At 33.5% G+C, this 15,588-nt stretch overlaps 1 protein-coding gene across 5 annotated transcripts in view; it reads left to right on the top strand.

Moving 5' to 3' along the window:
• Positions 1-15,588, top strand: part of LOC142344606 (uncharacterized) — a 67,770-nt gene that overhangs the window by 31,492 nt on the left and 20,690 nt on the right. For all 5 annotated transcript variants that reach the window (XM_075396405.1, XM_075396403.1, XM_075396404.1 and 2 more), the window contains exon 10: positions 12,083-12,233. In XM_075396405.1, coding sequence (XP_075252520.1) covers positions 12,083-12,233 — 151 coding nt within the window. The remainder of the gene's footprint in view (positions 1-12,082; positions 12,234-15,588) is intronic.

Raw genomic sequence — 15,588 nt, 5'->3', positions numbered from 1 at the left:
AATCAATTGTTCCTAATGGACAATAAGTATTAGCAGGGTTAGTTTTGGGACATTCTTGGACTGTTACAATCTTAAAAAAATCGGGTTGTAATCAGTCGGTCTTTTTTTTTTTAAAAAAAAAGATTTTTTTTAATAATAAAGAACAGAACATATCAAATCAAAACTCAGGAGTGATAGGTCCAACCAGTTCTTTTGCTAAGCAGCTCCAAGCTAATGCATTTAGTTTTTTAATTGAAAGTTTATGGTCGTTTCTTTTTTAAAAATAATTGACTTTTCAATAAATAATGGCTTAATTAACTTTTCCTCTACTTTTTTCTTAATTTGTTCAACTTCCAGCTTAGTGTCAGCAAAGAAAGACTGCTTCTTCTTTCTACTGATTTAACATTTATTCTCGGTTGCAGTTTTAAGTCTGAAGTTATTGTTTTCTGGCTTTGATACTACAAGACTTCAGATTTTTCTTCGTTTTGATATTTGCCAGTTTTTCACGTTTTCTAATTTTGTCACATTATCACATTATTGACAGTTCTAATATCACCTTATTAGCATTCAGAATAAGGCAGAATTGAACATATTAAAATCCTGAAAGATATACATCATCGTTTTAACGGCCTCTTTCTTGAAGAAATCAATTGAATTTTTTAATTTTGTCTCTAACTGTCATTTATACTTTGTCGTTTCGTTCGTAGGAAATTTCCTGTATAGTGATAGCTTTCATTGGCTTTTCATGGAAGAATAGAAGAACCGATATTCTGATATTAGTAGATAGCTGATGGCTTTCATGACTTTGAAAACAATCGTTTTCCAAAATTAAAAAAAAACTTCGCAATTTTGTTTCTTTTTGTTACCTAATCTCGTTAGTTAATTACAGGTCAAATATGACATTATGGTTGTGAAGGCAATAAAAGGGATTGGTGTCCCAAAATCTTTTTTTAAAGAATTTGTTATGACCTTACTGGCTTCGACACCGGTTTTTCACAAAAAAAAGTAATTTAATTTGATTTTTGTCATATTTGACGTTCTTTTTGTAGAAGAAATATTCTGGATAATTACAGGTCTCGAGGGCTTCCTTTTCATGAATAAACGACCCTATTTAAATAGCTCTTTTTGTAATTAATGCCTTTCATGACATTGAATGTAATTTTGTTTCGAAAAAAAAATTAAAAGTATTACATACTTTAGCACTTCGCTTTTTTGTCTACTTGTTACCTAGTCTTACTAATGAATGGCCACGTACTACTTATAGCTGTTTGAAGAAGGCGCAATCAAATATATTTTGAGTGCCAAAATTTGGCTTGACGGTTTTGACAGCGTTTTCTGGCAAGTTTCAATTGAAATTTTGTTTGTTCTTTGTTGTTCTTTTTAGCCGCTTTAAAAAATGAATAAGGACAGGTCCTAATGCCCTTCTATAGAAGCAGTGGTAATCGTAGTTTTGTGGTAATATTAATTGATTCCTAATGGTATTTATTACTTTGAAGTTAACTGTTTCAAAAAAATAAGTTAATTTTTTTTTACTTTACTGTGTTTGTTCTTTTTTGTATAATTGTTACCAAACCTTTTTATGGACTGGTCGCATATGTTTTCTGGTGATTTATAAGTTATTTTTGTTTAGTTTTAGGTTTATCTGACGGTATGTTGACTTTGTTATTAAATTTAGTTTTTAAGAGGGACATAAATTTTTTGATGTAATTGTTTGTTGTTGTTGTTGTTTGATTTTGCTGTTCGTCTTGACTCGCTTTCTTAATATTGACATATTACAGCAATCTAATGCATCAAGTTTTACTCCACTGAGTTGTTTGCTTTGGAGGCTATCTTATCGTTCGTACAGAATTTTTTGAAAAAGACTTGGGCTTTTTTGGGATTCGCAAAAAATAATTTTTGGGTTTTTCTATCTGTTCCTCATTTGGTAGACAATTATGCCAAAATTGTTGATGGGCGGGGTCGGAACTTTATGTGCCATCGCACATTACCGAGCCGCCTTGTTTGTAGTCTGTCCTTGAATGAAAGTTATTTTAAATGTTCTTTTGCCAATAGTTACTTTGCGGTTGCAACTGGTGAAGAACTTTTCATATATTTTTTAATAGCCGCCCTCATCTTCTCAGCCGGCTATTATAGCGCTCCTATTTTTTTTTACTTCGTCGAATAAAAAAATGTTTCGCTTTACCTCATTTTGCCGCCTTTTCAACATTTTGCGTGAAATCTTTTTGACTTCTCTAGGCTAGTTTCTCTCTTCTCTCATTCTGCTAAAAGTGATTTTGAACATCAGTTGCTCAGCAAAGCAATTCAAAATGAACAGAGTCAGTATAAAAAATTGAAGTCAGAAATAGAAACGGGATAAACCCATAAAGCCCAATTTTAGATGCCCGCTATTTGAACGTCGTTCCTGTAAGTATTAATTACCTCTCTCTAATGCTTATTGTTATTGATAGTAGCCCCTGTAGCCTCTCTCTACGAAACAGAAGTATGTTCAACTACGAAATTCCATCAAAATAAATCGGACTTAAAAAATGTTTTTGTACAAAAATCTTTTTTTTTTCAATATCTTCTGTTATTTCAATCCCAATCATGCTTATTGGAATCAACGGCGGCTATTTTCCGGCAATCTGCCGGGTATGTTACAGTTTTTTAAATCAGATCTGGCTTTGGTCATGTTAATTAAACTGTTACTGTTTCAAGATGACTAATATAATTAAGGAGATTAATTTTGCTGTTGAGTTGTTGGCCTTGGCCTAAATGAATACTTCGGTTCCTGAATCTTTCGACTATTTTTTTTATAAATTTGTTCTCCGTGTTCTTCCTTGTACATAAGTCACTACCTTCACCTCTGACTTACCTCATTCGTTCTTGCAGCCGATTGGATTTGAGAATTAATTAATCAAATTTGCGCTAATACGTTTAGGTCCAAAAAAAGAATATTTAAAAAAACGGGATAAGCCAATAAAGCCCGTTCTCTTAGGATTTAATGTTTGAAGAATAGGTGAGTTAAGTTGTCAAAGTTCTTTAGCGTATACTGCTAGCTGCTACTATTATTTAGCTTATTGTGCTCCAGTTTTTAGGCTGAATTCAAATTAGCTTGTCAGTTTTTCGTTTCTGTTTTCACTTAACTGTTTTCCCTTGCTGTTTCAAACACAACGTTGGTCAGTGGAGTCAACAGCGGCGATTTGCTGGAAATCAAGCGGTTGTTTCTCTTTTCGAGTACCTAGCTAAATTTGGTATTCTTTGTCCCAAATAAATGTTTTTAATTTTTCCTTTCGGAATGTATTGTTTTCTGAATATGTTGAAGACAATAAGTTAAAAAGTCCTTCAATCGAGCTTTTCTCTACAAAATTTTTCGTCATTGATTCTTAATTGATTGGTTTTGCTCAAATGTTTACTTCGTTAGCCTTGCTTCTCTGACTGCCTTAGAATGGATTTGCATTTAATGTCTTTGTAATCACAAGAAACGAGATAAACCAGTGAAGCCCGGGAACTAAAACTAAATGTTAAACTTAGTGCATTAAATTAATAAAGTTCAGCTGCTAATTCGTGCTAGTATTAAGCGTATTGTCCTCCAATTTTGAGGCTAATTTCGCGATAATTATCGAATATAATGAAACTTCGGGCCAAATTAGAATACTTTTTGGCACCTAGAAAAAAATTCGGCTGCCGTAATTTTTCTCCATTTTTCTTTGGTTTCAAGGGCGGTCAATGTGGTCAGCGGTGGGCTATTTACCTGCAATCTGTCGGCTATTCTGTTTCCTGGAAACTTCTAGGCTTAAGGTTGTTAATTTCAATACAATAATTTTTCTCGCTTCATAGCAATTTATAGCAGTCAGTTACAATAGTAGTTATATACCGTTCTTCTTTTTGTACTTGCACTATGTAATTATGTTGTGCAGATTTTGTTGATGGACCATGTACATCAACAAAAGAACGCAGTGTGATCCAAAATTCTCGAGCTTTTGGGAACTTTCTGTGCTGTGAGTGTTTTATTATATATAAATGATATATGTAAACATATATGTAAATGATATGAAAGATGATACTGATGTGAATTCTAATATAATCCAGTACGCTGATGATACTTTTATCTTTTGCAGTGGAGAAACAATTTTTGAATCAAAATTACATCTTGAAAAAATTATTGCTAAACTCATTCTCTTTTTCAAGAAAAATGAGTTAAATGTAAATGAAAGCAAAACGGAATTCATTATTTTTGGAGCCCCTAAAAGGAACAAAATCGAAGGAATAGTTGTTAACGGATGTACAGTTCTCGAGAAAAAAGTTGTGAAAAACTTGAGAGTTCAGATTAACTGTAATCTTTCTTTCGATGAAGAAATAAAAAATGTACTAAGAAAAATGGTGGTTGGCATAAAGGTCATTTACTCCATCAAAAATATATTTCCAGAAAAAACTAGATCTGCCTTACTGAACGCTCTTGTTTTAAGTCATCTGCATTACCCAATTGTTCTGTTCTCAGGTCCTAAAAAATCACTTCGAGTTACTCTAAATAAACAACTGAACTGGGGGATAAAATCATGTTTCAATAGAACCAAATTTGACAGGATCACTGATCTCAAGATCAAACACAAAATCTTATCAGTAGAATACCTCATAAAGTATCGGGTTTTTATATATTTTATAAAGCTTCTAAAAGGAGATCTACCAACTTTCGATGAACTCATGCTAATATGAATGACCGAACAAACAAGCTGTCATTTGGAGCAAACCAAAAAACAAATGCAATGCAAAACTATTTTTCAAAAGAAGCAATTGACTGGTATAACGATTTACCTCTCGCCTTGAGGCGGAATATCCCTAAAAAGCGGCCTCTCAAAACTACAATGAAACATCATTTCTGGAATGAGTTTCTAAAAGACAACGGTTTCTGAATTGAATTCTAATCTCAAATCTGTCAATTTCAATCTTAATTTGACTTAGTTTTAGGGCGTCATTTATTCTTCTAAGAAATTTTAATTGGAGGATTAGCATTTTTTTAACTTTTCGCTTTTCTCGAAAATGTTAATTGTAGAAATAGCATTTTAAAAAATTTTTCTCAATTATAATTCATCTCTCTAAATTTGTCGATCTTTTAACACATTGTAAATTTAATACAATTTTAAACTTTCCCAATATGTGACGTTTGTTTCATTTATACTTCTTAACACTGCATTGCCTTTAAACTATGTTCTGTTTTTTATAGTTGATACTCAAAGGAGTTAACAATGTTTTCTTCTATTAACCAAAATTTCATTGTCCTAGAATTATTTGAAGAACAAGTTAGATGAAACAACTTTATGTATATGTTGGCAAAACAAAGAAATGTTTTGTAATAACAAAAATAGTTTTTGAGTAAATCTTTGAGCTAAACAAGAGCTTGACTATTCAATTTGATTAATTTGAAAGTAAAGAACAGTGAAAGACTTTCAACGAATCCGTCTAGAACAAAGGCCACAAACTGCAATTTAATTTGCTTTGATAAACTTGCAGGTTGAAAAATTCAAGTAATGAACGTACAAATTAGGCCATGTATGATAAAGTGCAGATTTGGTGCGTGCGCCAACAGTTGTCGATGCAGTCGTAGAGGTTCCTGTAAATACAGAATCATAAATAGAAAAGTTTGGATGAGCACATTTTTGAACTGCAAGATAATGCTATTTATAGAACTCTTGCTTCGCATTTTCTTTCGGATGTGAGCTGAACGTAGCGATTTCTCGGTACTTTCTGGTGTATTGCTATTAAAAGAATTTGAACTCTATTGGGGTACTGTCTCTTTAAAATCTGTTAACATACTTCGATTTTTGAAGTCAAACTGGGGTCGTGATATTGGCCCAGCCAAACACAAGGAAGTAGAGCCAAAATTTTGAGAGTAATTTTGTTGCTTGATTTTTTATCTCCATCATTAAAGTAGTGTGAAAACTGTGTTTAGAAAAATAAAATTCGCTTTTTCGATAGTGGCTTTTTCACATCGGGCAATTTGAGTTCACTGTTCTTCCAGTTTTTTGATCGGGTTAAATTTTTTCTGATCTATTGCTCGCCATGTCGAGATCTAGTTTATGGCCTTTTCAATTGAAGTATTTTAGAGTTCAGATTAACTGTAATCTTTCTTTCGATGAAGAAATAAAAAATGTACTAAGAAAAATGGTGGTTGGCATAAAGGTCATTTACTCCATCAAAAATATATTTCCAGAAAAAACTAGATCTGCCTTACTGAACGCTCTTGTTTTAAGTCATCTGCATTACCCAATTGTTCTGTTCTCAGGTCCTAAAAAATCACTTCGAGTTACTCTAAATAAACAACTGAACTGGGGGATAAAATCATGTTTCAATAGAACCAAATTTGACAGGATCACTGATCTCAAGATCAAACACAAAATCTTATCAGTAGAATACCTCATAAAGTATAGGGTTTTTATATATTTTATAAAGCTTCTAAAAGGAGATCTACCAACTTTCGATGAACTCATGCTAATATGAATGACCGAACAAACAAGCTGTCATTTGGAGCAAACCAAAAAACAAATGCAATGCAAAACTATTTTTCAAAAGAAGCAATTGACTGGTATAACGATTTACCTCTCGCCTTGAGGCGGAATATCCCTAAAAAGCGGCCTCTCAAAACTACAATGAAACATCATTTCTGGAATGAGTTTCTAAAAGACAACGGTTTCTGAATTGAATTCTAATCTCAAATCTGTCAATTTCAATCTTAATTTGACTTAGTTTTAGGGCGTCATTTATTCTTCTAAGAAATTTTAATTGGAGGATTAGCATTTTTTTAACTTTTCGCTTTTCTCGAAAATGTTAATTGTAGAAATAGCATTTTAAAAAATTTTTCTCAATTATAATTCATCTCTCTAAATTTGTCGATCTTTTAACACATTGTAAATTTAATACAATTTTAAACTTTCCCAATATGTGACGTTTGTTTCATTTATACTTCTTAACACTGCATTGCCTTTAAACTATGTTCTGTTTTTTATAGTTGATACTCAAAGGAGTTAACAATGTTTTCTTCTATTAACCAAAATTTCATTGTCCTAGAATTATTTGAAGAACAAGTTAGATGAAACAACTTTATGTATATGTTGGCAAAACAAAGAACTGTTTTGTAATAACAAAAATAGTTTTTGAGTAAATCTTTGAGCTAAACAAGAGCTTGACTATTCAATTTGATTAATTTGAAAGTAAAGAACAGTGAAAGACTTTCAACGAATCCGTCTAGAACAAAGGCCACAAACTGCAATTTAATTTGCTTTGATAAACTTGCAGGTTGAAAAATTCAAGTAATGAACGTACAAATTAGGCCATGTATGATAAAGTGCAGATTTGGTGCGTGCGCCAACAGTTGTCGATGCAGTCGTAGAGGTTCCTGTAAATACAGAATCATAAATAGAAAAGTTTGGATGAGCACATTTTTGAACTGCAAGATAATGCTATTTATAGAACTCTTGCTTCGCATTTTCTTTCGGATGTGAGATGAACGTAGCGATTTCTCGGTACTTTCTGGTGTATTACTATTAAAAGAATTTGAACTCTATTGGGGTACTGTCTCTTTAAAATCTGTTAACATACTTCGATTTTTGAAGTCAAACTGGGGTCGTGATATTGGCCCAGCCAAACACAAGGAAGTAGAGCCAAAATTTTGAGAGTAATTTTGTTGCTTGATTTTTTATCTCCATCATTAAAGTAGTGTGAAAACTGTGTTTAGAAAAATAAAATTCGCTTTTTCGATAGTGGCTTTTTCACATCGGGCAATTTGAGTTCACTGTTCTTCCAGTTTTTTGATCGGGTTAATTTTTTTCTGATCTATTGCTCGCCATGTCGAGATCTAGTTTATGGCCTTTTCAATTGAAGTATTTTAACCTAATTCAAAATTTGTCATGCTGTTTTTCAATTTGTTGCTGCGTCGGAAGCTCTTTTTTGTTTTACAAATTTTTGCGCCCGACATGTCAAACGAGTAGTTTTGTTTCTCGTTCATACCGTTTTTAAACTGCTCGTTTGCTGCTTTATGTGCGTGACGTCATATCTTAAGCTCATTAGAAGTTAGTTTTGAGCTGAATTGCGTAATATTTTGTTCATAAATGATTTACCTCATTCTCTAATTTACCTTTAACTCTAATGATAAGGTCACTCGTGGTTAAGCTAAACCCAAGGTTAATAAAAAAGTTATTTGCAATGAAAGTTCCAATTGAATCGTGGCGACCAAAATAAGATTCTCGCTGAAGATTGTAAGCGTTTTATTTTTTTAATGGTATTTTTGATGCATCAGCAACTCCTTCTACTCAGTTTAGTATCTGTTGCTATGTATATTGCGCAGCTTGTAAGTCTTTTTTGCATCTATTATGGCAATCCGCCGGCTATATTGATCAATTTTCAGTCGATAATCTAATTTTCGGTTAGTATATATTCGTTCAAATCAGCCTTGCTGTTTCTAATTTTGAACCTTCCCACATCCCCAACCCTTCTTGTTCCGATGGAGGAGGGAGAGAGAAACTATATACTCAAATGGGTTTTTTACAATTCAAAGAATTTGAATTGTATTGGGGCGCTGTCTTTATTTTAAGATCTGTTCACACATTTATGATTTTTGAAGTTAAATTGGAATAGTGATTTTGGTCACGCCGAAACAGGAAATGGAGCCAAAAAGCGAGTAGTTTTGCGGCGTGAATTTTTTAAACTAATTTTAAAGTAGAGTGAGAAAACGGTGTTTGAGCAAAAATTCGCTTTCTCGCTTGGGTTTTTTGCTCACATGCTCACTTTTTTTTCGATTTTTTGGATGGGATTTTTTTCATAATGGTTTTGCCAATCCATTCATAGTTCATTCTAGGCCTAGTTTTTTTTGATTAAACCAATTTCACTTTTCCGCTAGTGGTTTTTTGTTCACATGCTGCATTTTAAATTTGATTTCCTTTTATTTTTTTGATCTCATTTTTATAAATGGTTTTCCCAGTTCACTCATAGTCCCTACTAGGTCTGGTCTTTTGTTTAATCAATGAAAATTCTTTGAATTGTACGTCAGGACTTGTCCTGCTATGTTTTTTTTGTTCATACAATTTTGGCCGATCGATATATTCATCATAGAGAAATGTGAGTGGTATCATTAAAAAGCTCGTCCAGTGTAGAAGTCGAAATTAAAAAGATTTTTTGAATTTCGTATTTTTCGAGGATTTATCGAGTTTTAAAATTTTGTGTACACGCGATATTTGCATGATTTGGTTCACTTTTAGCGTAATTTTTGTTCAAATTAAGGCTTTACTATAAAATATTATTTCACAATTACATTTCACGCCACAAAATGAAACAATTTTGTGTTACCAATAAAGTGATGAGAAGACTAGTTCTGGTCACACGAGGAAGTATACTATCAATGAAAAAGTTGAATTCAATTTGAGAGCTGTGTTTTAAAAAACTTTTACTATTTATCATTGTTTTTTTAATCACTTAGAGGCTAGTCACTTTTCATGTCGAGGTTACTTTGATGGCAAACCTCATTTAGTCAAATAAATACAGATACCCAAAGAACAAAAATTTCTTTTCAAGGAATGACTCATGTTTTTTTGTCTTCGACTCTGAGTTTTCGAAATTTTTAATGAAATTTGATTTTCGTTTTGCGATTCTACTAAACTCTTAGACTCCTATTGCACAGATTCGCTGACTCGCATGGACTCGCTGAAGTGCAATCGGCTTCCTAATGTGCGTCCTATTTTTTGAACATTAACCGATTTTAAAATTATTTTCATGAACAGTAAGCTAGTATCAGTAATGTCAGGAACCTACTCCTTTTTACTGCACCCAAAATTAATCTAATAAGCGGGTTTTTCTGCTAACTATTGATTTTAAGACTTCGATAGTTCTCATTTTTTTTTTTTAAAAAATTCGGATTTTGTAATTTTGGTTTTTTTTCAAATTCATCTCATTATCCGTATATTGATAGCTGCCATTCGTTTAGAAAAGACGTCCAATCGATCATAGATAAAGTTTTGAGAGAAAAGATTTTGGTGTAAATGACTTCGACATTTTCTTCTTGCATTTCTGCTGATTTTTTTGGTTTTTGCCTGTATTTCTCGTTCTTTTCATAATCATAGGACTTATTGTGATGTCTCAGTGGTGATGACATAATAATGACAAAAATCCTTGTCTTCCCATCAAGGCAACACTTATTGTATTTTTTTACTGCCGTTGAAAGCTGAATTTAATGGTTTTTAAGACTTAAAATTTTTTTTTCATTTTTATGGCATAAACCAATGTTAAATTAATTTTCGTGAATTGTAAGTCAGTCTCAGTAATGAGAGGACTTTCTTTTTTGCTACTGCAACTGAGATGAATCTGGTTAGCGGTTTTGTCTAACTATTGGTTTTATGACTTCGATGCCACGATTTTTCACAATTGTTTTTTCATTTTTTTGATCTTTGTTTTGTAATTTTTGTTGCGTTGGAAACTTTATCACATTATCCTAATGCTGATAGTTCCCAGTATGTTATGCGCCCCCCCCCAGTTACAGAGCACGTGGCATTAAATAGTAAATCATTATGTAAAAATAATGCACGTGCATTTTGGGGTGCAAATAACATGCGACCACTAAGCTGGGGGCACAAACGGAAAAAGTCCGAAAATATTATGGTTTCGACACTTGCACTTTTCTACTGAATTTTTGGTTTTTGCCTGCTTTTGTTGTTGTTTTCATAATCATAAGACTTTTGTGATGTCTTATTGATGACTAATGATTTACAAACATCCCTATCTGTTGGTCGAGGCATAACTTTGCGTTTTTGTTGACTTCCGTTGAGAGCTATTAAATTTAGTGGCTGTTAAGACTTTTAAAAAATGTCGCAATTTTTTTGAACACTAGCCTTAATTAATACCAAAAAAATCGGATTTTTGTAATTCTTGGTTCCTTTTGAAATCTTATCCCATCATCCCAATTTTGATAGTCCCCATTGGCTTATAGTAAACGTTCAATTGTTGGTAGATAAAGTTTTCAGATAAACGCTCATGGTTTAAATGGCTCCTACACTTTCTTCTCACACTTTTCTAATGAATTTTTAGTTTTTCAATGTATTTGCCTTGCCTTCTCATTAAAGCATAGTTTAGTGGATTTTTTGACTTCCGTTGAAAGCTCTTGAATTCAATGGCGTTGATCTAACGGGTTTTCTCAAAAATTTCGTGGTTTTATTATATAAGATATCGCTTGTTGACTTTTAGAAGTAATATTGTTAGAAAAAGGAGAACCCAATTGTTGTTAAAATACTATATGACTAAATGAGATAAGAGAAATTCTTATCAAAAATTTCTTTTTTATTGCCTTGGAAACTTTTTTCGCTCATTTTTTTAATTTGATGTCTTTGCCTTTTTTTAAATTCTTCATGTTTTCGTTAAATCCTGACTGGTCTCATAGGCTTCTGATTGAGGATTGAATGAATGATGTTACTAACTGCAGTCAGTTTATAGCGAATAGTATTAAAGTTTTTTATATTGTTCGTTTTAATTGTTTTTTATACTTTCCAGTTTTTGTTCTTTTCGTCAACTTGTAACTTATTCTCATCGTTGAGAGGTTCCATCCAATTCCTTGTAATTCAAAAACTTTTTTCCGTTGATATCATGTCGTTACTGTTGTTTTGTTTGTTGGAGAATATGCGTTTTCATAAAAGTTTTGTGAGTGGTCAATATTTGTTTCTTTTTCTCTTCTTGCACATTCGCTAAAAAATTTTCGTTTTCGATTATTTTGTTGGTTATGGTTTTATGCAATTCAATTAGTAGTTCGGTTGTGTGACAGTTTTTTAAACTCAAACATTTATATTTAATTATCCCATCATTAGGTTAACAATTAAGTCAAAAATGTAGATGAGCTCGGGTCGAAACATCATGTGCGAACGCACATTAACGATAATCCTTGTTTTAATTTCAAAGTTTTCTTTCGAAATGTTTTTAAATGTTGCCCTCTTTCAAATTAAGAACAAAATGTTTTAATGCAAATCAGTACTGGGTTCTATAACTGCAAATTGAGGTTCCTGTTTCTTCTCTACGTTTGGTGAACAAAAAGTGAAATTTTTCTAGAATGGTTTCTTGGAATTAAATCGATGATTTGGAACCTGTTTTTTTCTAGGTGAGCCGGTGATTCTAATGGATGCTAAGATGCAAGTGGAGATAGGAGAAACGGCACAGCTGCGCTGTGACGTGGATGCAAGTGTGGTCAAACCCAGTTTCGTCTCCTGGAAAGCCAAAGATGACCCAATATCAGAGGGAATATTTTCAAAGTAAGCAGCATCTGGTTATTTTTCACCAACAATGAGAAAATTATTAGCAATTATCAGAGAACTGTTGGTCTTATCCATTTTTCTTTATCTTCTCTTTCGGGACCGCACCGAATCTTTACTCTGCTGTTTGTAATCCCCCACGTGCATGCGCTATTTTTTTCAGTTGCAATCGGGATCATGGGTACTAATCGAGGCTATTTTCCGGCAACATACAGGCTTTGTTATTGTTTGATTGCTTTTGAATGAAGTTCATAGCAATTATCGTAAATGTGTGTCTTTTTATGCAAAATTTTTGCTTGACAATTTTGACTTTTCGAGTGACTTTTACGCCCTTGACTTTTTGCGGTTCGCGTGATCTAAAATTCTCTCTCAATCACAATTTCAAGCAGCTGAACTCAATTGGCGGCAATTTAATACTAAAAGTCAAATGAAAAGTGCGCCGAAACTGGTGTCATTTTTTACTTTAAATCTTAATAGTGGTATATCTTAACCTCTAATGTTATTTGAAGCCCACTGTCGAACTTCTTAGTCCCATTTAGACCCCCCCCCCTCTGGAGCAGGCTGCAACTGATTAGAGCTCCCACTAGTCGTTCGAGAGCAATTCTTCCGACGTTTAGTCGGTTATGTTTTAAATAGTTATAGTATATGGTTAATTACTTATCGTCCTCAAGAACGGGATAAACAGGTAAAGCCCGAAGAGTATTAAGTTATCTTAGAGCCTTTCGATACTCCAAGTATCCGGTTCACCGAAAGTGTTTTGGAGACATAAATTGGGTCTGTCCCATTATAACCCGCCAACTTGAAGTGTTCATGTAACGTATTGCCCTCATCATGGCAATTATACCATAGTGGAAGGGCTATATTGTTGGGGGCTATAATGGGAAATACCCCATAAATTCATTATTTGAGAGGCGGCTGTTAGAGTTTGACAGACACCACCTCCGATTCCTCCCCAGCGTGCCCCCCCCCCCCCCCCCCCCCCCACCACCACCACCACCACCACTCACCCACTCCCCTTCAATTTAGCTAATCGTAGCCTCCCTAAACCGTAGCTAGCTACTGACGACGCAAACCGCTCGCCCGTCGTTTGAGAGCAGTTCGCCCGAAGTTAGAGGGTTATGTTTAATTTACTTTTTCCATACTTGAGCAATCCAACTTTTCGACTGAATTCCTGATTGGCTACTAAAAGTCAACTATAAAATGAGACCAAATTGATTTCATTTTTCTCTAAATCTTATCTTTGATCTTAAATGATCGAAACTAACATTATTCAGAATTCTTTAGTAAATCAGCCTGGCATTTCATCCGATTGCAATTCATCCGAAGTTAATTAATTATAGCGTATATTACATTAGTTATTTATAGCCTTTTATCAATGTTTTGCCTTACTTTGTTCTTTAGGTCTGCCGCTGAAAATGGTAGTACGAATCTATCCTTTCGTTCAATAGCCAAATTAAGCTTGTTTTACAAATCCAACAAAGCTTGCTTGTACTATTTGATAATTTTTTAAAATTATACCAATTAGGCTATTTAAGTTTTGCTTCAAACTCAACCTGTCTTAATAATTTTGAGTTTTATAACGTTTTCTCATATGTGCTCTTTTTGGATTGTTTGTTTTCATTGCTACATGCCGGGTATAATACATCAACAACGATATTTGCAATAGTTTTCAAGAACATAAAAGTAGTAAATTCCTTTACAGAGCCAGTTACACTGAAAGTGCGGGAGGAACAATTTTTTGGTTGATGTATACATTATATCCAGTGCTTTATTACTATGCAAGTATTAATTTCATACTGTTAATATTTTCTAAATGCTTATTCACATGTAACAATTCAAATGCTCTATTTGATTTAATGCAGGAGAACTAATAAGGCCCATTAAACCTTTGCTTTCGTTAAAAATCATATATTTTTTGTACTTCCAAAATTTACATTGAAATTGTAGTGTTGAGGTGGAGTAACTTGTTCCAATGGTCAAGTTTGCTTTGAAACTGCTGATAATTTTGTACTAGGTTGCAGTTAGATGAGATGTTGGTAGACAACCTTTTGATCCTTTCGTGTAGATGTTTAATTGCTCTCCAACGAAGTTTGAAGCAATTATAGTAAGCATTTGTGCATTTTTTTTTGCCTGACCGTGTTTGTCTTTTGTTCTACCATTCATTGACTTCTTGAGTGATCTTTCCTTGCTTGAGTTCTTCATTTTTGAGTGGTCTAAGTTGCTCTCATTCTGTGATAAAGTTTTGCTGATATAAAAGCGATTGTGAGAGTAAGAGAATTGAAATCACCGTAGATTTGTGGTTAAGATGAAATTCAGCCGGCATCAGTCGGTTATGTTTTCAAGTTTGCGGCTGATGTTTGTGGTGCCATATGATGTTTCCATGTCAGTTGCCGAAAGCAGCTGTTCCTGTTCGGAGGCTTGTGTTGTGTCGTTTAGCAAAAAAAAAATGGCCGCGTTGCGTCATTTGTTCTATTCATTGGTGCCAAATTTTAACCACTTTGATTAATAAGCTTGTTGACGTGACATAACTAGCTGGAAAATTGCTTGCTTCTTTTATCAGCGTGTTCTGTTTACAAGAAAGAATGGTATTTCTAGCGCTTATTAATTGACTACAATGTACGCAGATCTTCGAACTGCTCGTAAGCCTTTTAAGTTTCAAAGGAGAGATCGGTCTCTTTTCCTTTTGTACATAACCATTTTTTGGATGTTTGGTATATTGCAGTTATAACTATATTAGATTTAAGGACTCTGACACTTGCTGGTTATTAATTTTGGAGTTGGTGTCTATTTGACGTTCATATTTAGACTTAAGACGCCAAAACAACTCCCTTCATTGATCTCGTGTTGTTTTTATTGAAAAACCGTATGTGCATCTGTGCTTTTATTTGCACGTCTATAGATACTTACTACAGCACTGACAACTGTTTTGTTTGGCTAATATTTGAAAAATTTTGTTTCATTTTGGTTTGCAGCGTGATATGGTTGTTTATGTTTGTTTTTGTTGTCGTTCTGTAGGAAATAAATAAACCGTTTCCTGGATGCAATATTAATCCATTATGGATGAATCGAACCATGAATGAAAGGGGATTCCCAATTCATCGTTCCCTTTCAGCTCAAGTAAACAAGTCTGGATTTTTTAATCTTCTTTGCTAAAAGAGAATCATGTTTAGGAATTCTGTCTTATGTTTTGTGTTGTGTGATTTTGCGGTATTTAACTGAAGTGAGATTATACGAGTTTTGGCGAATTGAAATGCCTTTTGTTTGCGTGCTGTGATCCTGAATATATGATTCAACCGTGATGTCAAACTAGAGAAGCTTAATCCACGCATGAGTCAACGCATAGCTAAGCATTTTT

This window comes from Convolutriloba macropyga, chromosome 8, assembly GCF_964194025.1.
Source record: "Convolutriloba macropyga chromosome 8, txConMacr16.3, whole genome shotgun sequence".
Taxonomy (NCBI): Eukaryota; Metazoa; Xenacoelomorpha; order Acoela; family Convolutidae; genus Convolutriloba; species Convolutriloba macropyga.
The sequence above is the reverse complement of the archived record's forward strand: the minus strand, read 5'-3'. Positions and strand labels throughout refer to the sequence as shown.